We start from the raw sequence: 27,771 nt of genomic DNA on the forward strand, positions 1-27,771 counted from the left end.
AATATTACGCAAACATAAATATCTGTTGAGGGAATAACTTTAAAGTAGTTAACAAGTACTTTACTAACAGAGAAAACTACAATTACAATAACGCTATAAAATATCCAAGAGATAACAAATACAAGAACAAAAAACATATTTAACTTACTCTATAACAAACAACACAAAGAGGACTTAACTACAAGTAGTAGTAATAGTAAGGCTACTTTGGCACTACACTGTTGGTGTTATACAAATATTGATAATCCAATTTCAGTGGTATTTATAACTGAAAATCTGGCATTTAATTTTATGTTTACATGTATACACACTTACTAACTTTGAGTTATGGAATAATACTTTTATTTCAAGAGTAAACAGTAAAAGTAAGTAGTATTGAAAGAGTGCTGATTCTCGATCCATAGTTGTAAAAAAAAAATTGTTTTGCCAAAGATGGAATTTGTACAGAAACTTTATGCTCTTAATGCCTCGATAAATAGCTAAATGAATTGAGTAATTGTATGTATAGATCAAAAATGTTTCCCTGAACTGGTCAAGGCTATATAGCATGCGTGTATTAGTAATTAAATTGCATGTAAAAAAGAACTGTGACAGATTTTTCCATGAAAGTTTAGTAAACCTCTTACCATTCATCATTTAAGAATTAAACAATTTACAAAGCTACTATCAGCCTCTAAATTGGGGGATTGACCATTCATAGTTTCAGTGAGAAAATAAAAAGCAAGATAATTCTAAAGCTACCCTTTCTTTTTACAATATTTGACATGTAACTTACAATATATACAAACAAAATTCATCCAACAACCTACACTAGATTAGAATGTACATATTGTTACCCATTAGTATCCGTATACTTTTGGTTACTAGAATAATAAATAAAAATACCACTTCCTCAATGGAAAAATAAATGTTGTTCTTTCTTTTTAGGGAATAGTTGAAATAAACAAAAAAAAATTACTATAAAACACTCTTGTGTGTGCAGTAGATTGGTTATTTTTTTAAGCGGCTAAAATATAAATTTATTGATATTTCCAAAAGTAAAACATTGGGGTAGTTTCATTTTTTATTTGTTGTGTGTTCATTTGTGCTATTTTAGTTAAGGTGAAAGCTATCACAGCTACTAAAACTAATTCAGTTTAATAATGTTTTCACTAAACAATCCATATCAGAGAAGCAAAACTTATGGAAAAAATAACTGAACTAAGCAAACTACCATGTGAATATATCAATTTAATTTAACCAACATTAAACACTAACCATAGTTCCTTTCTCACACAAATATATGCTAAAGAATTAAGTATAATCATTGAAGTGTTCCTGTGCGAGTTAGTAGAATGGATGCGTTGTAAAACCATGTAACTTGTTAAGGTTGTCACTTTTGAGTTGGTCAGTTTATTTGTTTTGAGGTCGGATTAAGGGATGGCCTTTAACATCGGGTAAATATATTTCTTATACAAATATTGATGTAAATAAGAACTATTGAATATAAAAAAAATATTTCCTGTGTGACTGAGAGCGTGTGGGGCTGAAAAATAGTTAGGAGGTTGGACAAGGCCCAGCATCAGTACCTAAGGACGGCAATTCCCGCCACTGAAGTGACTTCACCAATTTCAACCAAAATCGACACCGAGACATCTAGATTAATCATTTTAGATACCCTGACATCATTATCACATTATTATTTTTTCACATTTTAGAGTCACAATCAATATAATTATTAGCACTGAACGTCTTAAGAGAACGTTGAAAGTAAGAGTATAATTACGTTTATGAATTTTAAATAGTTTTTTATAGGCTAATTTTTTAAATTTTAATAAGTATACACTACAACTTGGAACCTTGGCAAGCAAATGTCCATCAACTTGGGACGATTAGGAGCATAATGTACAAATACAATTGAATTACAAACGCTTACTTAAGTGAACCCTAAGTGACTTCTTGGTCATGGAAGTTTGCTACAACTTACAAAATAAATTTAAATGCACACATTTTTATGATCAAGGGGACAGACAAAAATTTACAAAACAAATGTAAGCCTAGAAGAAAACAAATTAAAAACCTTATAGGCCACCTTATGTTTACCCTAAAATAACAATGAATATACACTTTTTCTAAAAATAAATGCTTATTTTTGGAATATGGAGGTTTGAGATCATGAAAAGCAATGTTGATTTAGATAAGAATAAAATTAGGAATAATGGTTAGGCTATTGACAATCTTGAGTATCGGTTAGTTTGTAGCCTATAATAAAATAGGAAACTATAGTTATGGTTTAAGTATTTCAATTCCTTGTGTTGTATTGAAAATTCTTTGCAAATCTTTAAAAATGGCACTGATAACTATAATGTATTGTTGTAACAATACAAAAATGATCCCTTAGTTACCCTTATTTCTATTGGAAAAGAATATAATTAAAATTACGATAAAATATCATATTATCAAAGATCTAACGTTCCTCTACAAACTTCTCAAGCAGGTGGACTTGTTGGAATGTGTTTTTACAAAAGTGACTAGATGACTAGGTTTCCAGCTGTCAGACGCTTGAAGACTACGAAGAGTTGGTCCATTCTTTGAACCGATCGCCTGCAACAAGGAGGATACAGGTAAATGAAGATTTAAATGTTTATCGTATTTCTTATTGACAGCAAAAAAAGATTTTATTATTTCACTTTATTATAATTATTTTCCTTTCCTACTAAACTCACACTCAAATGAAGTATTTGCCAGTCTCTTATAGAGTGTGTAATTTATTTATCACTTTTGGTGCTAAAAACCTGAACTTACGTCAGTTAGAAGGAACATAAACACAACCCTTATTAGATTTATTCTGGAAACATGGAATAGTCTGGACAGACAAACATGTTAATGAAGGCCAACAATCAGAGATTATCACAGCCAAACTATCAGAAAATATCCACTGAGCATATTGCATTATAACATTTTTTGACTAGATGACACTAATCATACCGATTAAAATTTCAAAAATACATTTTATAATCACACACACACAAGTTTTAAAACTGCACCAATTTCTTATAAATTGTGCAAGGTGGTCCTATAAAACTAAAACTGCACAACTAACTATACTACAAATCAAATGTAAAATTCTAATAACTTTAGTAGTTATTACATGATGAGATTATGACTAACTTGGGATTAAAATGTTTTTGGCGTGTTTAATACTCCGACTAGTGTATTTTATGTTGCTCGAAGTCAAGCAATTGCAAAGTATTACCAGAATTATTTAATAATGAATAACAGTCATAATTTACGATGAGTTTAAAAGAGCCCACTCAAAGATCATGGAAATACTGTAGTCAACATTTCATGTAAATATTGTTTAATTTTTCAAAAAGCTGATCTTGTTTTTTAGCGTTTTCTAACAAATGTTTTCCACTCATAGCCGCATTAGATCGTCCATGTTTACCTTCCTCGTTGATAATATAGCCTTCATGGTACTACAGTACCATAATTACAAAAACCTTACTTTGATGTATTATGGTCTATGGTCTATATAATCATAGTTTTCTTAACAATCTTTTCACTAAAATCATTAATAATGTCTGAAAAGTCAAGTGAGTTTCACCAATTCATACTAAAACCTAAAATCTAAAATTAATATTATTTTTTCACTTTGGTTTTGTAATAACTATATGTAGGCTATTTTAATTTTAAATCTATGGCCCATTGTAAAATATTCTTCAATAAACAAACAAAAATTAAACATAACTAGGGCCGGGCCCCCAAGGGGCCCGGGCCCTGTGACTAGAGTTGCACCAGCCCCACCCTTGTGGGGGCCATGGTCCATGGTTGTTACTCACCAAAGCTCTTTACGGTCTTGTTAATGTTTGCTCTGTAGCCTTTGGAAGACATAGCTTGCTGTTGTGTCAGATGTTCTACACATCTCTGTTCAAACAAACCTACCAACATGGTTCATTGTTAGACAAGCATTTACTAAAGTAGTTCTGGGCTTGCACAAGACTGCTACTGCTATTGATTCAGTTGAACCCTTATCATAGCTATGAACCAGATTAAAAATACCACAATGTATGTAAACCTTAAGAATACAGCTGTCAGCTTAAGCTACCAACTGAGTCTTCTTTATTTCAGTGTCAGCATTCCATCATTGTACCTGTAAATACTATACAGGCTGTTTTATTTTTAACTTGCTTCTTTATTAATGTAAAAACTGCAATAGATAGAAATATGCAGTTTGTGGGAATCATGTATTGATGTAGAAGCCACAATTCAATTGTGAATTCAACGTTAAGTTCCCATTCACCACCTTTCTCCCCCCAACACCTTCAACCTACCTTCAACTTAACATTTTTAAATTACAAGGTACTCTTTTTGACATATTAGGGCATGAAAAAAAGAAATGATTGCCACAAACTAGATAGATGTTTCTACGTCAATCCTATCAAAAGTTATGGGAGTTCAAAATTTAAATTTTTCCCCACTTTTTTTTAACAAAAACACATTTTTTTAATATCTAAAGCTCAAAAACGTTAAGAGCTAGCAAAGATTTGAAAGAATTTTCATAGTCAGGAATTAAATTTTCTACAAAAAACACAAGCATTTTCCGAAAATCGCACTCCTTCACAACCAAAAAACGCCCTACTTCTAAAATTTGTAAAATTTCTCAGATTTTTTACGCGTTTTTTATTGAACAAGCATGCCAGCTACCTTTAAATAAAGATTGTTTAAAAAAGGGTTGGTGCAACAAAAGCTATGAGAGCATGGCATAGCACTTCTAACTATCCTACACAGATTTTCTTTTACCCTTGAATATATCTTTGGGGCACGACATACAGTCTCGTGGTACAGAAGGGAATGTTGGAATCTTTAAGGTGTATCTCGGCATTGTAAATAAGTTAAGGGGTTTTAATCAAGGGTGTAACAGATTAAAAAAACATAGGTACCCGTAGTGCTTGCATACGGTACGTTATTCAATGTGTGCGAGGAGGGATATCACTTTTCCCATCCCTTTGACACCTTTTATTTTCATTGGCTGTGCAATAATTCACTAATGAAAAAGAAAATCTATACCCAGCAAGATTTCTGTTGAGAATTTACACGTGACATCAAAAATCACAGTTGCAATTTTTTCATATTCGGCTTATGTTTTTAATTTCATCATATCGTATTAACTGAGGGCAATAACTAACAGATGCTAAATTGAAGAGACTCACCATAGGGTTCAACGGAGCGATCTAATCGAGATTCTATGAAAGCCGTGAACATGGTCGTTTCAGTGAACCAATCAAGGAAGCTCTGGACAGTGCTTGACGACACACTCTTGACAAATGCCTCCCTCTGTAAACAGTACATTTTACCAGTCAGTCAAGTAAACTAGCCAATCATCTGACTGAGTTGTGAATAAACAATATGCTCACCATAAAAGCAAAATAATCCATTGCGTTATGAGTACTTAGATAGGATTGCATTAATGCTTGCTTGGAACAAAATAAAGTTTTGGGATTCTGGTGTAAGTCTGCTTCATCTGTGAGTATTCAACAATGCAATTATTTGGTGATTGGAAATACATAGGAAGAAGGAATGGGTACACAACAACTTACCCCCCCCCCCCACCTCCCTCCAAAAAAAAGAGTTCCAGGAAGTTTAAAGCACACAATAAACTTATCGTGGTCTTCACGTTTTCAACTGCCTAGAATTGTTCTTTTGGGTAAGTTAGTAATGTATTCATTCTTTATTTTTTATTTCTTTATTGTATTCCTACGCCTTTTTTTATAAATAAAAAATAAAAACCAACCTTAGTGATTAGAAAGTGATGTGTTGGCAAGACTGAGTTAGACAGTTCAATAAAGGTCAGTTTTGTAAAAGTCAATATACTAATGTCTTCTGAAGAAGATCCTTGAAGAGGCACCATTTTATTGTGTGCTGTCAACGGCCTGGAACTCTTCAAGTGTATAAAGATATGTATAAATTCCTTCTTTCTTCACACTTTTAAGCCCTTTTTTGTCCTAGGATGCTAGGCACGAGCCCGGGATTTTTTTACATATTACTTCAGGCTAGACCTAGGGGTTACAGCATTATCACTTAGATAAAATCCATTTGTAATTTGGCAGGACTTTAGCCCAGGACCTCATGGTCAGAAATAACGCCAACTCAAACTAACCTGAAACTCGCGGTGGCCGGTGCCAGACGAGGTAATGATGTGATCCCTGTAGTGGCCGATGAGTTGTACAAACAGCGCAATGAGTGCTTCAGACGCGACCAGGTTGTGCGCAGGTGACAGCGGAGAGTTCTTGTCAGGTACGGCACACAACAGCGCTTCCCGCAGTCCACGGCTCAGCTTGGGTGGCAACACTGTACTCTCATCTCCACAACTCTGCAGTACCTTACTCTCGTCTACGTCAACCACCAACACCTGTGCGTTAAAAACATTGACGTTTTACATTTCCTATCTTCGATAGAAATACTAACTTTATACAAGTTGGTTCAATCCAATCCCATTATGGATTATGGACCAAAAACCATTCTTGTCATGGGGCTGTTTAGCAAAATTTTGACATAAGATGACAGATAGTAACAAGACGTGAGCTTGGACAGATCACTCACAAAAGCGTGAAATCCCGATCGGTAAAACAGAAAAACCATAATAAAAAGGTTAGTAATGGTTTATTTGTCATTCCAGTCCATAGTAAGTATCAGTGGGTTTATCATAGTTAAGGAGCTATTGCATCTTCCACAACAGAAAATTAAAAGATGAAGGTCATGTTTTTTTCTGTAATCTGTAAGATATGAATGTTGGATGTCCGTACACTGTATGACGTTTTTATCTTCTGTTGAAACAGTATCTAATAACAAAATTATGAAACATACCTTTCTTTAAATGGATGTCTCTATATACAATGTATAATGATAATTATTATATTTGGGTTTTTTGTGTTATTTTTACTATGTTTGCTCTTTCGCTTAACTGAATTATTTTTTTATATTTTTTTGACTTCTGAGGATTAGGCATGTTAATTAAAGTAATTATTACTGAGTTGTTATCTCATCTTAAGTCAAAATCAAATTCCAAATTCCAGTCAATAGAGAACACAAAACTTATTTCTTTAATATTTTTGAATAGGAAATTCCAGCAGGATTTTATTTCCATTTAAATAATTTTTAGCTTGCTCAATTATCAGAAAACATGTTTAATTATTCTGAGGAAACCTAACAAACTTACCTGATCAATCATAGAAAACACAACAGGATGTGGTGCATTAACATCTCTTTGCTTGAGTAACCCGACCACGTACGGTGTAGGTGCCTGGCACACATCTAGCATGTTGCCTGGTACTATAGGAACCAATGTGTGCTGCCAATGGAACGGATACAGAGCAGCGCAAAGACCTTCGAAACACGTGGACAGCTTGCTGTATGTAGACAAAAAACGTAAGTTACGACAAAAGAAATTTACATTACGCAAGTTTAAAATATATTTGTTTAAAATAAAGATAAATTGAATGAGAACCCTACTACAGCATTGTCGTTACAGCTTATAATAAATTAATTACTTTTACAATGTGAGCAGACGGCAAGCAGCCTCGAAGTAAGCAAGAGTTGTTTGAATGGGTTATCAAAGGAATATTAAATATAAATAAATACATTCATAGTATTCAGTTTAGTACAAAACAACATAAAATTAATGACTTTGAATCAGTATCAGTTGGTCTAAATAACCATAAAATTAACAAAATTGAAAATACTAAGTTTCTTGGTTTAACAATTGATAGTAATTTGAGTTGGGATCACCACATTGAACAAGTGGCTAAAAAGGTTATATCTGGATTATTTGCTCTTTACAAGCTATCAAAAGTATGCAATCTAGAAACCTTAAAAACTGTTTACTATGCATACATACATGCAAATATCAATTTTGGAATCTGCCTGTATGGAGCAACGACTAAAAGTAATTTAGATCGTATTCTGATTTTACAAAAAAGGGCTTTAAGAATAATGCGTAATCTAAAATGGCGAGACACTGTCAAAGAGCATTTCAAAAATTTTGGCATCATCACTGTTTATAGTTTGTACATTTATGAAGTGATCATGTATTGTAAGCTTCACTTTGATGAATTGGGTTTACTAGGGGAAAGTCATTCTTACAATACTAGAAATAGGCTAAACATATCAATGCCTATTCACAAACTAGAATTTTACAAAAAGAAAACTAAACTACATATGCTGGAGGAAAATTTTATAATAATTTACCAGATAACATTAAAAAAGAAGTTAGTATTATTAAGTTTAAAAAATTGTTAAAGAATTATTTAATTTCAAGACCACTGTATTCATTGGAAGAATTTTAGTATGTTTAGTTTTTAATTTAGTCTTATGACTATGACAACATTTTTGACGCAATTCTATGTACTAATTTCATGTACAATAATGAAATAAAGAATGTTTGAATTGAATTATTATGTATGTTGTTTCATTATATTCCTTTGTTCCTTTTTTTAAAGAATTTCCCATGGAATAAGCTATTACCGTACGTCTCATGGTAAGACCTGGGCCCGGGATCGATTTACTTTTTCGTTTTTAGGTCTCAAGAAACGGCTTAATATCTTTTTAACTAAATCAGGTATAAAATTCAAACCTTTCACATAAACTTATATGTATGAAAACTACTCTTTCCAAGCATACCATTTTTTCACCTTCACCAGGAGTAGGTACATAATCGTTAATGTAAGCATTGGTTGATATGCACTTCATTTTAAAGGGCTGGTCAAATGGAGTTCAGTGGAAATCCTACCAGACAAATGGAAATTTTCTTAGTCCGCAGGTCTGCTGTGGCAGGGGTATTTCTTTTTTGTTATTATAGTTTAAATGTAAATTAAATCATCGTCAAACATTATAAGTCAACCAATAAACATAATAAGAAACAAGGACACAATCAATTTGCAGAATAAATGGACTATAAATGAAACTGTAATAAAAGAAATTAGTTCTAGTTTAGAAGAACTAAACTTGTACATACTGGTTTTAGATGCAAAATAATCAGTAAAAATTGTTCAGGAAAGATAACACACCTGATTGAGTAGCTTAGCAGGATCACTTTACGCTCTAGAAGCAGAGTGGAGAAGAGCTGTATGAAGACAGAGTGGCGAACTAGGTTCAGCAATCTTGCGATGTCTGTTTCCTCTTGCCTAGGGTCCAGCTTCCTCGGTAGGATCTCAACTCTAAAACCACAAATAACATGTGAAACACTTAATTTTTTGCTGTGTTGTTTCCGGACCAACCAATTGACATGAAATGGTTCAAATACCTGGTTGTCGCCTTGTGGTCCAAGTTTGTCCTACTGGATTATGTGTATTTTGGCGCGAACGCGATCGTCAAATCTGTAAAAGAACTAATAAGTAATCTTCCCTGAAGAGGTGCGTCAAAAGTTCACAGCACAAAAACACTGGTCAACCGTCATTTAACAGTTTTTCTTTATACGACGTGTGCAGGGGCAGGATATGGAGGCGCGCCAGACGTGTGTCGAGACTCGACTGAAGATCTGATCTTTGTCTTCATGACGTGGTGAGGCAGCATTGTTTGGGCTGTTGTCTAGTTGTAAAATGGTTTCAAAAAGAATGTGGGATTGCAGGATGTTTTTGTAACAGGTTATTTGTATAATTTTGGTGACTGCAAATTTCGAACTGTTCCATTGCAGTCATTGTGCGGTCTTTTTCGCCAATATGTAAAGGATTCAAGTTGTTTGTTTGTCTGTATAACTGTGGTTACTGGTTAGTGGTAACTAAATGGTTGGTAACATTTTGATTTTTGGAGGATGGTTTTCTTGGAAAGGTGTTCTTTGAATTTTTTAATAGAGGGCTTTTGCCAGTTTGTCCAAAGTAAAATTTATCTCAGTCATCACAAGTCATTTTATTTTATATACTCCTGTTTTTTGACATACATCCTGTAGGCTACTGTATTTTTTACAGAAAGGAGATTTTGGAGTTTGTTCAATGCTTAGAAAGCTACAATTTTCCCATGTTTTTTTATTTGATTTTTAAGAGTATGGGAGAGTTTAATCCCCCCCTTTTGGATTAGGCTTTTTTATTTGTTTATCAATCAATTTATGAATAAGTTTAGGGCTGTATCCATTAGAGACGGTATTGTATTTTATTATGTTCATCTCTTTTTCATAATCATCAGAGTTTAGAGGGACTGTGAGCATTCTATTCAATTGAAACTATTGTACGCTGCTATCTTGTGTTGGAAGGGGTGATAGGAAGTTCATGAATGGTGATATCAGTTGCTGTAGGTTTCCTATAGACGTTAAAATGTAATCTTATCTTTTGTTGTCTAGTTTAGTATCTATATATATACCTATATAAAAAAAATAAAAAAATAAAACAGCAATTGTAGACAAATGTTGAGTATATAATTAAGTGACACAAGAACCATTGAGTTTGGACGAGCCTTATGTGTTCCAATTATCCTTGTAACATGAACATTGATAAAATTAATTTCTATCAAGAACAAGTGTTTGATCAACAAGCAGTTTGCATTGGACAAGGTGGTGAATAACTACTATATCTTCTCTGCGTTCTCTTCCTGTTCTGAATACCTCTTCTTGTTCTGCGAGGCACGGGCAGAACAACTAATTCAAAATAAAATCATAAATTAGTTTGTTTTGCCTTGGTCCAAGCTAGATTTTTGTGCAGTACAGTATTTATAAAGTTTCGTGGACAGGTATTTTGGTATATAAGTTGGAGGTATCTTAAGAGGTTAGATTGTGTCTGTCATTTGGTTTTTTGTCTTGGATTCTACATACTAGATCAATACTATTTTTAGGCTGTGGGAACATTCTCAAATGTGACATTCATTTTGATAATCTTCTCTAATCTTTTTATTCAAATCCGATGATGGCATCTGTGCCGAAATACACATAATCCAGCAGGATAAACTTGGACACAAGGTGACAATCAGGTATTTTAATCTATTTAAAAAATTTCTAATATAAAAATATTAGATTGAACTTTGCTACATGGTCAATTTTTAAGCATATATTTTTATTAGGCTCCATTAATCTGATCAAGGTGAATAACTAATGAACAACAATCTGTGAACAGTAAATATATCAGTTAGGAAAATAATAGGAATCTTTTACATAAGCTCTAAGTTTAATGATGCTACATGCACCAATACACAAAAATATTTGCCCCTAATGACAGAAATCAGATACATAACAGGCTCAAGGACCATTAGAAAAAAATAAAAATTTAGTAACTCCTGACATGCAAAGATCTCCTTATGGAGAAAATTTTAACAACTTCTTTTACATTGTATTATGAAAGGACACCAGAAGTGTTGGTAAAAATAGTAACCAGGTGGTTTTGCATATATTCAGGACGTTCTCTTCTTATGCATACTTGCCATTAAAAGCATTGTTTTATTGGTCGAGAGTTAACAAAAGAATATATTTAATAAACCCTCATAGCTTAGGCCCTGTACACATGAGGGCGGCAGCCGCCGCGGTTGCTATTTCGCGGGAACCGCGGCGGTTGAAAGTACAAAGGAGCAAATGGGACCGTTCACATGCAACCGCCCACTTCCAGTCAACCGCAACTAACAGCGGCGGTCGTAGATTTCCCTTCGACCGCCGCGGCTGCCGTGCGGTTGGAGTTACTTGAGTTGGCATGAGAGCGTACACATGAGGGCGGTAGCCGCCGCGGTTGACTTGCGGTTGGTACTAGGTTCACACAGTCACACGCATCTGCGCGCTCGCCCTGTGGACGTTATTTTTTTTCATTTTTAAGGTGTTGTCGTATTTTTCACAATCACAAGGTCATGTTGTTAAAGCTTTTGTACTTTGCAAAAGATTTTTTATAATTTTTATTACTTAAGAATAAATAAATACCCTAATGCAACGACAAGCTTTTCTTCTGGCAAAATCCCATCCCTCACTGTCTTTTCACTAGGTTATAAGTGATCTTGTACTTGTAATATTTCATTTCATTTATTCATTTTTTTTGCATTAAGTTTCTTAAAATGTTAACTTCTATTTATACACCTTTCTTGTTAATCACTCCTCAGAAAGGCTGGCCTAATATTAATTTTCCTAATTTATATAATGTAATTAATCTGTTCAATTAATCATTAATAATATTCATTCCATAGCCTATATATTTTTTTTACAAAGACCACAACTTAATCATTCATTAAATATGTAGGAGAATTGCAATATACCAAAATTTCTTATAATATCATTTCAAAATTAGTCCTTAAGGAATCAAAATTCAAGAAGCAGTGAAATAATGATCCATGTGTTCAACAATGAATTATGTGAACATTGAGATGGAGAGAGAAGGAAGCCATAGTGGAAGTTAAAACTGTTAAAAGAAGAGTCCAGATTTTATCTAAATTAAATTAATTAAATATCGTCAAGAAAACCAGTTTTATGTTCAAGTTATCACAGCAAACCTCAAGAGGACTTAACTCCAACATTATTTTCAAAATTAAGTATAAACTTTTCTTTTAAACTCTTTTAAATTCAGTGTATATTGGACTTACCTTTTTGGACAACATCAAAATTTGATTTTTCATTGTTGGGATTTTTAAGTTTAACTTCTTAATTAGGCCAATTTGGACACTATTTAATTTATTAATTCTTAGCATTCAAGCCAGCACGGCACCCTACCCTGAGATATAACTTAGCACATCTAAATTAAAGAACCTTTATTTCAAACTTATCTTCTATTTCATTTTAATTTCAACCCCCACTCGCCATTGTCAGTCCTTTCATTATAACGTTAAGCCTTTTAAATTTCATTGCATGTTTGTTCATTTGTTTCAATAAAACACCTTTTGTAATTCGTATTATCTTTGTTAACTTATTAACTTTAAACATTTATGGAACAGGCCTAGCCTAAAATGAATATTGTGAGGTGAGTTTACATTTGAGCCAACAGTTCATCGAAAGATTTTACACTCATTCGAAAGTAGTTAAAGAACTTAGCAGGGTATTCTCTTAATTTTGGGTACAGAGTAAAGAATGAACCCAAGGTTAATGTGTCGTCTATTACAGGGTGCACCCACCATCTTCTTTGTCGTCTTCGCCTTGCTCTTAACCTTCGATGCAATAACCAAAGGCAGGTTAACTCTTCCAGCTCTATAACTGTACTGGCTGTTTTGCCCGAGGGTTTCGAGGAGCCAAAAATCACACCACAACCGCGGCGGCAGCCGCCGCGGCTGCCGCAGCCATGTACGGTCCTCTGCGGCCGCCGCGGCGGCTGCCGCCCTCATGTGTACAGGGCCTTAATTAATGTTGTTCACAACAGTCATAAACATAAGTTGTATCTTTATCTTTATAAGCCTAATCTGCAGCTTGATTTAAACTGAATAATATGGGATTACAGATCATATATTTTTCACTACAAAGACAATTTAATCAGAACGTTTATTGTTGTAACAATATTAAATCTACATACGTTAAACCTGCCTGGGTAGCCGAGTGGTGCTTGCCTTCCAATTTCAAAGTTAGCTGTTTCACAAGCTGGGTTTATTCTTGAACTAAATACCATTGTCATCAATTAATAATGCTCTCTAACAAAAGATCGACATTATATTGTAACAAGACCATGGTTTGGGCTATTCCTTCTAAAAGTTTTTTTTTTTCATACCACTGACATGAACAAAAATGAAATAGTTGTACTCACTTGTCTCTAGTAATAGGTTGTGTGACACGCAGCCCCTGCCCAGGCGCTGGGAACGGACACTCGTACAGCTCGTGTATGAATGAGGACAACTCTTGCTCAGGCTGTCCGTGCCGCGACTCCAACTCTTTTAGGACCTAAACATAGTTTTATAAACTTACAAAAGATAAAAATCCATTTTATAGCCCCAGGTCCTTTTTCCAAATAGGCTTCTAAGCCCAGGCTTTTAAGACCTCCAAAGTCTTAATTTTCGGCAAAAAAATTGCGCCGACTAGTTTTGTTAACATTATCAAACATTAAACAAAAAATAAAAAACTGGTGTTTAGATAATAAAATGCAGAATGTTCAGTCAAATAAACTGGACACACTGGTCTGGCATGTGAACCGTGCTTTTAATGACAGCAGGTATATAACTACTTGATCACTTTGAATAGCCTACTTCAATTGTTAACTTCCTTGATTACAGTATATTTGATCAGGTTAACATCTCAAAACTAGCATTGATGAATGCAGCTAGGTTTGTAATTGATTATATACCAACAAAACATATATTTCTACAGCCTAGGCCCTCTAAGGGCCCTATGAGTCAAGAGGGTAGACCTCACCTGAGAGAAGTAGTAGTTTGCCTTGTAAGGGCTGACAATACAATATGCTAGAGGCAGACAGATGGGGGCTCCCTCAGGCTGTACTCTGCGACAGTAGCCGTATTTGCGTGTGCCACTAGAGTGAGTGATGACCACACAGTAACAGCGGCTAGAATCGTCTTCTACACCAGCCTGGGGCGGCCAGTCCTCGGCATCAGGGAAACACAGATATTCTATCCCTCCTGGCACCTCCACCTGTCAAAGTAGTATATACAAGGAGTGTGTAAGATACTATCTGGAGAGCTGGTCTAGTAGTAAAGCTTGTACAGTGGAGCTTCAATTATCCTAAGCCCGGTCATCCAAAACGTCAGTTGACCAAAAGGCAGAGACAGCAAGATATGCTCACAGATATTGCCACAGTCACAGGAGACGATAAATAACTTGTAAAAAATTACACGGAAACTGTAATAATAATTTTAAAGACTATCAAGCAAAGTTAAAATATTGTATTGTATTTTAAATTTCCATGGCTAAATAGCTATGTGTAATGCTAAAGAAATCTGTGTATACCCCAGCCGATCAATGTATTATGGCCTAGCCTAGGTAGTAATTTGTAAAATGGTTCCATGCTAGAACCTAGAATCCTAGGGTTGATGGTAGAACATAAAATGTCTGTATCTTACCTGTGTGTATATAGATATATGTTGATTGGAAAATATGGAATATTTAGCTTTTATACTTATACATTTTCAATGAAATGGCGACCATACAAAGTAGCTATTTTAAGCCAAGTATGAATGGAGATGAGTGTAGGATGAGTGGCGCGATCTTGTAATCTTGTTAGTAACTAAGGCAGACTTATTCCTTAGACACAGCTGTTAATTAATAACCCATACAGCTAATGGCAACTAAGGGGTTTACAGTTTATAGTGGAATCCGAACCACATTTTTGCCTTGGTAAATACGAATTGGTATAATTTTCAGGATAGTACTGAGGATAGTCGTAGTACTCACTCGTCCGGACGTTAATCCACACCAGGGAGTATTGCATCCACAATCCTATAAAATTCCACAATTCGTAACCTCCTAGTAGCTGGATTACAGGACGACGCCACCCGCCCCAGTTTTTGTGAATAAACACTACCTACTAAATGTAAATAAAGAAAATAAAAAATGTTAATTTTACCAATGAACTAAGTCACACTACCATCAATAGTGTAATTAGATAGTCCTGTAGTTAAAGGCATCTACTGTTAAATAGTGCAACAGAAAACTATTAAAAGTTATCTACACTACACTCACATCTGCTGGATATCTGGCTTTTATATAAGGCACTTTACAGCGAGAAGAGTTGAGGTTGAGGCCTACGAGAAGTAAATACTCAAACAGGTGAGATTCTGGTACTATGGACGGGCGGTGGAATGAGCGTGCTCGGCTGCACACTCGTTTCAGATAAGTCTTGCGCTCAGCAGTCCTCTGTTGACGGTGCTTTTGAGCTTCTTCTGTAGGCAAAAAATATACTTAAGTATTGCTGATCAAATAAAAGATAATGAATTTTTTTTTTTTACTTCCTCTCTCGATAAGTACTGGGCCAACGAAAGGAAGCCAACAAAGTAGGTCTAAAGTACTGCAAATTTGAACTAGGGATCTGGACCAATAAGATGGCAGATGTCGTGTTTAAAGTCTTCAATGCTCCTAAAATACAATCAATTCAAAAAGTATATTTATAGTAACATTGATGTATCCAAGCTATGTTAGGCAAGATGCTGGATCAGTCTGAAGCACAACAAACAGCAAAATCAAGGAGGCAATGTTATGGGTTTGTATATTAAATTCGCCACTTTGTTAAACTGTTAAATATTCTTCCATTCTGCTCATCCCATGCTCGTGTAGATACGGTAAACGTTCTAGATATTCCACAGATAATATTAAATTTTTTTGAAGTCTTTCAGGTTTAGAGAAAAATGAATCATTTCATCATCATTATTGCTATCATGACTTTGAAACAGTGACTCACATATAGGTACATATTTAAGCTAAATAATATAAATGAGAGATTGGAAGTGTTGCTAGACTAGTGGTTAGCATCTCGAACATCAGTGCGGAAAGTATTGGTTCAATTCCCGGGATGTCCACAAACATTTATTGGGTTTGGACCGCTTTTCCTTAAAAGTGTTTGTGTTACCTTTTTTTTAAATGAAGACACATACTGTACCAAAAAAAAAAAGAGTAGAATGAGATAATCTGTGCAGCTTCATCAGTGACTTAAAGATCAGTGGTATCTGTAACCAGGATGATTTATAAAGTCCTAATGACTAAAGACAGTCGTGTCCATTTTCAAACCAGCAAAAAAGTAGCCTACAAATATTTCTGGGTTGAAAAGGGTCTTGAATAATGGTGAATAAATAAATAGCTAAAATAATAGTGATCAGTTTCCTTGTTTACCTGGTGAAGATATTTTGGGAGGACAAGAGTCGTCTGGTGTGGAGGCGACAGATTCCGAATCACTGTCTTGAGGCATTGCGAGGCATTTGCTGTAAACCTCGTTTACCATTTTTTGAATCTGTCAAACAAAATTATTTATTCAAACACTTTTCAAAAGTTACAGGTTGAATTAAGGTTAGTTCTATTCTAATGTGTAATGTTTTTTTTTATGTGAACTACTATAACTTAGAGGTTGTAAGTATTATAATAATATATTTTGATAAACTTGGTTTCTACAGCTTATTTAACAGGTCATTCATTAACATTACTGTAATTCCAAAAATTATGCTTACTCACGTGATGTGATTAGTTTCATTAGATATTGAATGAGTACTTCAAATTAACTAAAATATACTGCATAATATCTACTGCAATAATGTCTTTAGGGCCGTTGTACTATAAAACATTCAACATCAGTCGAGTTTTGCATCATAATTAACATCCTTTTTCAGAATCGGTATTGAGTACAACTAAGCGAAGTATCGAGTATCAGCAATTTTTCTGGTATTGAGAATCGGAATCAGCACATCTCTATTTTTTTCCCAATGATACACTAAGTGTTTACCAAACTTGCATTACCTTCTGGTTTTCAATGTTGAGGTCTCCATGAGAAAAGTCTAGGCTGTAACTTCTAGCAGACGAGTTCCTAGTGTGTGTATTGTCAATGTCCAAACTCAGACTTCTAGAAGGAAAACTTTTTGCTCCACTTTTTTCAAACAATCTCTTTTGAGCGACAAGACTTTTTTCAGGAGACGGAGTTTGGGTTGGACTTTGCAGCAAAGGCACTTTCTCCCAGACCGGAGAAGACTGAAACAAAAAGTTATAGAGAATTTGATAACTTCTTGATCCGTAAAGAATTAGAGAAAATGTTTGTCAAAGATTTTTGCAATCAGGTTCCAAGCCGAGAGTTTTCCGATCAATCACTTGACCATCAAAGGCAGTAAAAGGAGAAACTACAAGTACAGTTGCCAATAAAGGAAATTTGTTATTCATCCTGAACTAGCATACAGAAAAGTTGGTGACATAGATAAAAAACAAATGTCCAATAATGAAATAGGCCTAATTGATTTATAAAAATGTTGGTGTTGGAATTAAAATTAAATGCCAATAGTTGCAAACCCGACTTCTCTGTAATTCATATATTTTAATAGGGTAAAAATTTCTGTGTCATCTAGTAGGAAACCTTACTCAACTAAGTCTAAAAAATATAATCCAGAGTAGGCCTAGAAAATGAAACCCCCGAGGCAATAAATCCTATAAGAGTAATAACAAAATCCTTCCCATTGATTGTTGTACATTTGAACCTCTATACATTAACATTCTGTATTTTGGTAACAGGCAAAACAAAGATTTATTTGTAACCATTATAGATGTATTAATTTGGAGACATAACTTTGTATGTAAATGATTGTAAATGAATGCATTTAGTCAATTGCCACCCCCCCCCCCCCCCCACGTACATAATATGGAGAAAGTATTTTTTTTTTTCAAACCCCAAACCACTGTTTTTGTCAAAACCTAAAATTTAATGGTATCTCCAGGTGTTTAATTTTTTTTTATTGTGATTTTCAATACCTCACAAAATAGGTAACAGAACTCCCTTATTTTTTAAAAAAATTGACAAAAAATTTAATTGAAATTTATAAAAATAACTTTGTTTAAGTATAATCCTTTAAATCCTGAAAAAGTTGCCCTGTTAAAAATGAACTGTAAAAATGAATTTAGTTCTAAAGTAATTACAATTTTTCGCACAAAACCCATACAATTACATAACAATGTACACCTGCTCAGTATTTAATTATTTTAAATTTGTGCTCTTAAAAGTTCTGTTGTACAACTTTATTTTTTTCTCTCTTTTTCTTTTTTATTCACCATTAAGTAGGTCTAATACATGATTACAATAGGCTTCATCAGTTATTGAAAGACATTACCAAGATAATAGTAATAACAAAGTAAAACCAATATAGATTAAAAATAGTAACAACAAAATAAATAAACAAGTCATTAAAACGTTTACAACAAAAAGACATTTGAAAACACATAGTAAATAAAGGACCCAACACTTAGTTTACACTATACTTATATCACATTCTAAAAATTCCTTTATAGAAAAAATTTGTGACTAATAAGCCAATCATGAATCTTATTTTTAAATGATTTTAAATCTAACAAATTAAATAATTCTGGAATTTTGTAAAAAAAAATATTTGATGATATTTGTAACTCTTTGCATACTTTTCTAGTCTTAAGATTGGTAAAACTAATTTGTTTGAATTTCTTGTTTAATAATTATGAATGTCACTAAAACAATAAAAGTCTGTTAGCCTACTTATAGGATGTTCTATTTTAATTTCAAGGCAATGGGAGAAAGTATGTGTCAGTTTGCTGTACTGGTGTATATTTGACCTCTTTTTGATAGGAAGTGTATTGAGTTTGTTTAGAATATTGAACAGTTTAATATTTTTATCTCCATTTCATAGTGAAAAAAAGACCACACTGTTTTAGTGTTCTAATAAAGTTGAAAAACTAATCACCGTGCTTGGTACCATCAACAAAAGTTATACAATTGACAACTATTAGAGTGGTGATGAATGTTTTATATGAATACCATTTAACATACACGCCTAGGGGTGTTAACAGTATAAAATACTACAATTGGGTTTATTAAATTAACTTAGCCTATATGTTTTACTTACATGAGACATGTTTTGAAATCACTTGAGAAGTAAAATGTACAACCTTGATTTGAGAGAATGAATTTTCACAAGTATAGAAGAGTAAATACAATAAAGTCTTATCTGCTATCAGTAAACATCAATTTCCTACATTAGCATCTAACCAACTTTGATGTATTACCTTTTTGCTCATGACAAAAGCGTTGGGTTTGAGAATATATTTTAATGTTAGCCTAGGCCAAAGTACTTAAAAGTTTTAGGTTCAGCCTTATTTTTTCAGAAACTTATAGATTTATTTTCTTAGGTTGGCCTTTATCCCGTTTTGTCTTTTATTATATGTGTCCCGGAATATGTCCATTCTCAACCAAAAAAATGGTGTCCTCCTCTTACTAATACAGTAACGTACTAAAATGACTAAATTGACTAATGCAAAAATAAGAAAAACACCTGTTGTGCGCAATTCTTGTTGAACTCACTTAATACTGCAAAGTTTCACCCAAGTCTAACACCATTATTTATGATGGGCCTTGCACTCCAGCTAAGCTACACATTATTTCAATATCGATTGCACATGTACAGGATTTGAACCCGCCCCTGTAGAAAGACCACAACGCTACACTCTTCAGTACAATGCCTTAGCCAACTGCGCCTTACCATACCACTGTCGGCGTAACGGGTCGATTAGCCTACCAGTATAAGCATGCAGCGACACTAGCGCTCGCAGGCTAGATTCGACAAACTACTTGAACGCCAGTGGGCAGTATGGCTATCTCCCCACAAAATGCGGTGACGGGCTACACACATGAGTAGTTTTCAATGGGTCAAGAATAAAACAACGAGTAGGCCTATTTAGATTAGTTTGACCCCCTCATTAATTTGAACCCCTTTAAAACTGAATTTGCTTATTCCGGCCGGTAAAATTCAACATCAGTTCATAAACCTCGTACGACTAAGTCAGACATATGTTGAGTAGCATGTTGTTTAGTAACATGCAGTAAAACCTGGCAATATCAAACGTAATGTCTGACACTCATATTTGTAACTAACTTCCAAATGGTAAAATTGTCATGGTTGTAGGCCTAACTTTCATTTAAGTAGTTCGAAAATAGTCAGGGTCTGACTTAGGCTAACAAAGAACACAGTGAAACCTCACTAACTCGACAAGTTGTGAACGCAGAGGTTTTCGAGTTTGGGATTGTCAAGTTATCCAGAACATTGATATTTTTAATGGGTTTTAATAAATAAATAGGTCCCTACACTACCACCTAATTTCTACTTAAAAATGTATTACTTAAGCGTGAGTATTTTTATATAGCCGATTTAGTTTTAAAACAATATCCTCAAAAAATTACAAATATTTAGCAGTTGAAACTAGGCTAAATGTTCTGAAAAAATTGCTTGAAAGTCAAACACGCTAGAGAGACAAAGCCGGCTGAAGTGAACCATGTCAGCTGCTGACTTACTTAATACTTGTAGGCCTATGCTAAGTCGTTGACCGACAATGTCGAATAGACTGCATCGATATATACATTTAAAAATATAATACTACTATTTACATATATACAAAACTTAACCAGGCTGTAGCGGTAGATAAAGCAATCAACACAGTTTTGGGGAAGGGATTCTACGTAACTCTTAGGTGCTCTTCACTCAGCTCCTCCAACGAGTACATTGGCCTATTTACTTAGCTGTTTCTAACTGCCACTTTGAAAGAGGTGATGTTCATCTCCCAAACCTTATCCGGCAAGGTGTTAAAAAGCCTTATGGCTCTTATGGGTGCGGGTGGGACGACATTGCGGCATGTCAAGGTGTAGTACTTGCCGAGTGTCATAGCGGACGTTTGAGTTACACAGACTGTTGAGTTCCCGGGTGTCAAGTTAGTGAGGTTTTACTGTAGCAACAACTATTTCTGACAAATGCTAGAGGTTGTAGTCCGTATAGCGTCTATAGAGTCATACCTACAGACAATGCTTTAGACAATTAGATAAAAACAGCTTCAAAGCCCTCCAAAAACAATATCTCCATCAGTGCTATGAGCGTAATTGAGGTTCCTTTTCTGAGAGCCTAACATGCTGCTGCCAAGACCAATATCAACCTTAGTTACCTTATAGGGATCAAGTTATTGGATCCAAACAGCTGCAGCGCCAGTTAGGCCTACAGTAGGCTTTTGCTTGCCTAAGAAATATCCCTAGACACCATTTCCGGACAAGAATGGTATTTACAACAAAGTAACAAAGCATTGTCTATTTTGCTCTTTTGAGTGTTATAAAGTGGATTACCTACTCTGATAGTTTTATTTATTTAACCATCCTGCTTTTGTTGTTTGCTTGCTCGTAAAGCCCCACAACCAATTAAAACACCTCAGTGTCTGAGTATCACACTGTTAAAAGAATTGATATTTGAATAATAATTAAAGTAGGCCTACTGATCTTTCAATAGTCTGTAAGGGTTTTATTTTTAGAAGGATATTATTTTAATTCGAAAGACGATTGTACAGTATTTTAGTTAGAAGACGATTTTATTTCATTTAGAAGGAAATATTGTTTTACATAAGGATATAGTTTTATTTTTGTAAATATAAATATAATTTGAACCCGAAGGTTTATGTATTATTTCGTCAAGTATAAACACTTAGTTTATAACAGAAGAGTATTTTGTTCTTAAAGCCAAGGTATATTTATTATTTCGCCGAGTATAAATACTTAATTTAAATCAATAGAATATTTTGTGTTTAAAGCCGAGGCGGGCTTTGTTGTCGTCGGGTCGTATCAGTTGTTAGGAGCGATAAGGCGCGGACGAACACGCACCAACGAGTTGCCCGTCCAAGCGCGTTGCAACCTGCACTCCCGACCTTTGTACTGAGGTATGGAAAATTCCTGCCCCCACGGGAGGGTATAAAGGGCTCTGGGTACGGTGGTAAGACAGTCAAGACCCAGCACTCGTACGGTGCGGGTTAGGCGAGTGCAGCAGTACATGCTGCACCGCTAACACGGAGTAAGGTAAGTTTAGGGAAACGTGTGCAATAGTATATATTGCACCGTACGATATTAAAGCGAACGGTAGGGAAGCGCGTGCAATAGTTATATATTGCACCGCACGGGGTTTAGAATAGGCGTTAGGGATTTCGGCCCGCGTTTATTTTACCCAACGACGATATTCGGCCATCGAGGCACTAACTTAAGCGAACGGTAGGGAAACGTGTGCAATAGTTATATATTGCACCGGACGGTTAGGTTGCGTGTGCAATAGTTATATATTGCACCGCTTGGGGTTAGAATAGGCGTTAGGGATTTCGGCCCGCGTTTATTTTCGGCCATCGAGGCATTATCCGGCTCAAAGGACCAAAATTTATTCCCGATCGATTACTAGGTCTGTGATAGCTGTGATGAAAAGAGTTGTATTGGAGTAAGCTTTTGCTTGACTCACACTCATTTCTGAGCTTAGACTTAGTATTTACGTACAAATCGAACCTTGGACGAAATTACCCACGCTTCGACTGTTTTATCCGGCAAACTTTATTTGTGAGATACGTTTTTCGACACCCCGGTAATTTTAACCTCACATTTTGGCGCCCGAACAGGGACCTTGATAGGTCATCGCACGATCGAGATCCGAAACGATGGAGTTAGATATTTTGAAATTTTGGCATACCTTATGGTACATCGTTGGTTTGAAGTTAATCTGGAGATATATAGTAGAGGGTGATGGCGCCGGTAAGAAATCAGAGGCGAGCCCTACGATTGATCCGACTACGACTAGCGAAACCCCAGTAGTAACGACTACTATAACGACCGCATCGACTGATCAAACTCCGCGTGTTAGTTGGGTATATAACTTAACAAAGCCCCAACTACAAGCAGAGCTTCCTAAATATGGTTTACCGACTGAACGGCCTGTCACAGAGTTGAGGGCAGAACTCGTGAAACTTTGTCATGAGGGTGTTTGTCGACGACGGTCCCTAGTGAAGGAAAAGAGATTACATCCCCAAACAAACGCTCGGGGTTAGAATAGGCGTTAGGGATTTCGGCCCGCGTCCATATTTTACCCTACGACGACTTTTGGCCATCGAGGCATTATCCGGCTCAAAGGACCGAAATTTATTCCCGATCGATTACTAGGTCTGTGATAGCTGTGATGAAAAGAGTTGTATTGGAGTAAGCTTTTGCTTGACTCACACTCATTTCTGAGCTTAGACTTAGTATTTACGTACAAATCGAACCTTGGACGAAATTACCCACGCTTCGACTGTTTTATCCGGCAAACTTTATTTGTGAGGTACGTTTTTCGACACCCCGGTAATTTTAACCTCACAAGTCTAGTTAGCCGATATCACATTTCAGTAAAAAACATCCTTTAAAAACATAATAGAGACATGCTACCAACTGGTTTCAGACGAATAAACATTTTTGCTGCTGGACTTGTCAAACAAAAGCCTATTTGACCAATAACCACTAATTGAAACAAAATAATTTATAAGTTTTGTAGTAAAATGAACATAAAATAATAGGTACTGTACAAAAGTTTCAACCAATCCCTATAAATAATTTTACCTAATAAAACATCTTTGAAAAATTATGCTATAGCCTATCACAGAGAAGTAAGAAACAGAGGATATTTAATGGTACACTAAAGTGGTGTGCAGTAACTGGTGTCTAGAGCAAATTCTATTTGTAGTCCTTTCCCCCTTGCAATCACGTATAGTTGGCACAGAACGTAGAGAGACACCTCTTCAGGTAGAACGGGCCGTCCTAATCGGTCCTAATCCTCTGTTTACATACCCCTAGCCTTCGTTCGTGGCGTTCACCCCTGACTGACGGAATTCCAAGAAAATCTGCGTCTCACTATAATTTGCAATCAATTGATACATTAGACCTACATAAACGAATGACGGCTCATTTTTTTCGTCTTACTTAGACAAATAAAAAGCGATTTTAATCACAGTTCTACGATGTACCGTTGCCGAAATAACGCAGTTTTCGCCTAACTTACTATAAATATTGCCGAGGGCTACTGAAAAACCTGTAATCTATGAGTCATGTTGTCGGTATTTTGTTGTCAAATCTGGTTCAGTTTGTTTGTTGTGTTGAACAAGTGAACATCGCTGGGATGTGGCGTCCGTGGTGTGGTGGTGACGAAGAGAACGTTCCTGTCGAAAGTGCGAACGATAACTCGGAGCAAGTGAACGACCCTGTTGAAAGTGATTTGTCGGTAAAACCTCATATTGCTGGACGCAGCAACCACCTCACGAAGGGGAAGCTGCGATTCAAGCTATGGTGCGTTACGCCGAGGAAAAAGGATCCAAGAGCCCTGTAGCAGATGTTGTGAAAATTCTAGGAGTTGCAAGGAGTACGGTACAACGGGTTAAATCAAAGGAAATAACATCTCCAAAAAAACTATCAGTCATTAGTAAAAGATTTAGGAGAATTGATGATTTCCAATGGAAAATCATACAAAGAACCGTCTACGAACAGTTTGCTAAGTCAGAATCGCCGACAGTTCGATCAATACTAGAAACTTTTAAAGATAAGGATCCGGAGTTTGGCTACTCTGCATCTTCATTGAGAAGCATGTTAAAATTACTCGGGTTCAAGTTCAAAAAACTAGATCGACGAGGCAGAATAACGATGTCGCACCGCATAGTTCTTTTGCGCGACAAATACCTCTTCAAGATACAGAAGTTAAGGGATGAGAGCCGTGTTCTTGTTTTTTTTTTGGACGAAACCTGGTACCTTACTGCATTATTTCGGCAACGGTTCATCGTACAACTTTGATTAAAATTGCTTTTTATTTGTCTCAGTAAGACGAAAAAAATGAGCCGTCATTCGTTTATGTAGGTCTAATGTATCAATTGATTGCAAATTATAGTGAGACGCAGATTTTCTTGGAATTCCGTCAGTCAGGGGTGAACGCCACGAACGAAGGCTAGGGGTACGTAAACAGAGGATAAGGACCGATTAGGATGGCCCGTTCTACCTGAGGAGGTGTCTCTCTACGTTCTGTGCCCAACTATACTACACCGCTCAGACTGTAGGAAGACCCTGTGCACTACAATGCTGTATGGCCACCGCCATTCAGGCTCTTCCTGGCTCGTTACTATAAACGGAGCTATAAGCGTATGGTTGTCTCACAAGCTTGGCCTCTATATCTTACTTCTCTGTGGCTAAGTTATATACAAAAATGTGTGCTGCAAGTTACTTACCATGTAATGAAGAGGTTGAGTCTTCTTAGAATCAAAATTTGTGCCTCTAACTTTTTTTAAATCAAGCTTTTCATTAGAATTCAGGCTCTTTACAATTTGTAAAACTGAAGGTCCCTTATCACATTTTAAATTCCTTACACGATTTTTCAACAAAGGTTTTGCATAGACTGGTTCCGCAGTATCACTCAATTTGATTTGTCCATATAGGGACGAGCTATTCTGAAAACCATTTTCAATTGAAGTTAGAGCTGGGGCAACCTTGTTTCGAGCTAAATCTTCCAAATAAAATTTTGATTTCCGTTCTAGTGGAGTGTCATAAATATGTGATGTTTTCAAGAAGTCCATGGAATTAGAACAAGATAGAACTCCAAAACATCCATCATTTGAGCTAGTTTTATCATGCGGAGAGTCTGGCAATGATGTTTTACGTACAGCCGGAGAATGAGAGTGAGCTGTAGTTTTTAAATTGAGAGACGTTTTACTATTACTGTTCATTGATTCTTTACTTAGTGAAAGTTGTTTTTTCTCAGATTTCGGTTCAAGAATTTTTCCCTGTGTTTTATGATTGTGTAAAGCCATTTCAAGTTTTTTTAGCATAATTTGAGACTCAGTTTTAGATCGTATAGGTTTTAATGTGCATGATGAATCAATTTTACCAAGATCTAAATTAATGTCATCTGTAGATAGCCTAATTGAAGAGGTTCCACTATTTATGTCACAAGATCTTTCTGTAAAATGAGCAAACGTGCGAGGAGGCTTTTTGGGAGGTGGTCCTGGAGGTAAGGGTGTTTTTAACACCTTTTTAAGGGTGCTTGATAATTTATCATCAACTTTGCCAGACTCGTCAAGGTTGCTGACAGTGATATTTGAAACATCTGTGATATGTTTTTTACCTGGCTGAGTGTTTTTAATAATTGATTTTGAATCGTTCCTTTCATTCAATATATCATCCTTAGTGTGGGAATTAATGTTAACAATATTGTGTGCAGAACAATTGGTTTTGGTTTGGGGAGAACCCTGTTTCATTGAAGGATCTGTAGAATCAACATCAAGCTTGAAAGCCTTTGGTGTAAATTTTGCTGTTGGTTTGCTGGAATTAAAGTCTATTTTTGAGGACTCATCAGCTTTAATGGAAATAAAGGTATTGCTAGTACTCCTCCCATAGTTTGTTGATGGCCCAAGTTGAGACAAACATTTGTCAGGACAATCCAAACTATCATTGCAGTTTAAATTGCGGTTAATTTTATCAGACCGGAAGGCATGCGATCGTTTTATCAGCCCTCTTGTCGACGACCTGTTGTTTGTGTTTTCAAAAGTTTGTTTTGCTATCCAGTTTGAATCATTTTCTTGATTAGACCTTACCACAGAGGTAGCAATTTTTTGTTCTTTAGATGCATCTGTCAAACCTTCAAACTTCTTCTTTATATCGTACACACGGGAACCCATTATTTAAAAGTGGTAATAAGCTTGTAGCTAGTCATGCAATAAAACATTGTGCTGTAATTACTCAAGCTCAAGTGAAAAGGAGCATTATACATAAGCTTTGTTAGAAATAGGTAGTATGTTGCTTCTTATAAACAAAGACTTATGCCAACATGTTTGTCTAGAAAAACATAAAAACACAAGAAAACTATTTGGAGTTATGTTCATACCTTGGTATTGGAAGTTTATGAATAGGCCTAGCGTAACAATATTCTTAGGCTAACTTTAAAACAACATTTTTGTAAGATTTGCTCATTCCAAACTTTAATTCTTGGAGTTATCATACTTAACTGTTCACTAATTACTTGCAAGATATTTGTAGTAACTATTAATTAAAACAATCAACCACTCAGATAAATTAATTCTCAAAAGAAAATCCCCATCACTCATCCAGCCAAAACTGAACCAACAAACAAAAAACAAAACGTCAAACGATGAACCGACAAGGCGACAACCGATGGATGAACGAACATTATCTATGAAGAACCGAAGAACTAGTTGACATTAGAAGACAGGTGGACAAACACCAAACATTTTAATGCAATCACATTTTACATAGCTATGATTAAGCTTTTGATTATAAAATTAAAATCAAAGAATACGTAAGAAAATTAAAAAAAATATAAGATATTAATAAAATGGATTAATTTTATACCGTTGATAAAATATTGATTATATCCTTCATTTCC

General features: G+C 35.3%; 1 protein-coding gene across 1 annotated transcript; it reads right to left on the reverse strand.

Moving 5' to 3' along the window:
* Positions 1-45: 45 nt before the first annotated feature.
* Positions 46-27,448, reverse strand: LOC128994857 (uncharacterized). The gene is made up of 12 exons (XM_054419673.1): positions 25,601-27,448; positions 17,306-17,533; positions 16,688-16,805; positions 15,545-15,744; positions 14,264-14,497; positions 13,662-13,795; positions 9,045-9,194; positions 7,199-7,388; positions 6,140-6,391; positions 5,193-5,316; positions 3,822-3,920; positions 46-2,583 (listed from the first exon to the last, which is right to left on the reverse strand). The coding sequence occupies exons 1-12, from the start codon at positions 27,044-27,046 to the stop codon at positions 2,549-2,551; spliced, it is 3,210 nt and encodes a 1,069-aa protein (XP_054275648.1). The 5' UTR covers positions 27,047-27,448; the 3' UTR covers positions 46-2,548.
* Between the last annotated feature and the right edge of the window lie 323 nt (positions 27,449-27,771).

This window comes from Macrosteles quadrilineatus, unplaced genomic scaffold (genome assembly GCF_028750875.1).
Source record: "Macrosteles quadrilineatus isolate MER2022 unplaced genomic scaffold, UCM_ALF_1.0 Scaffold_5__1_contigs__length_97177068, whole genome shotgun sequence".
Taxonomy (NCBI): domain Eukaryota; kingdom Metazoa; phylum Arthropoda; class Insecta; order Hemiptera; family Cicadellidae; genus Macrosteles; species Macrosteles quadrilineatus.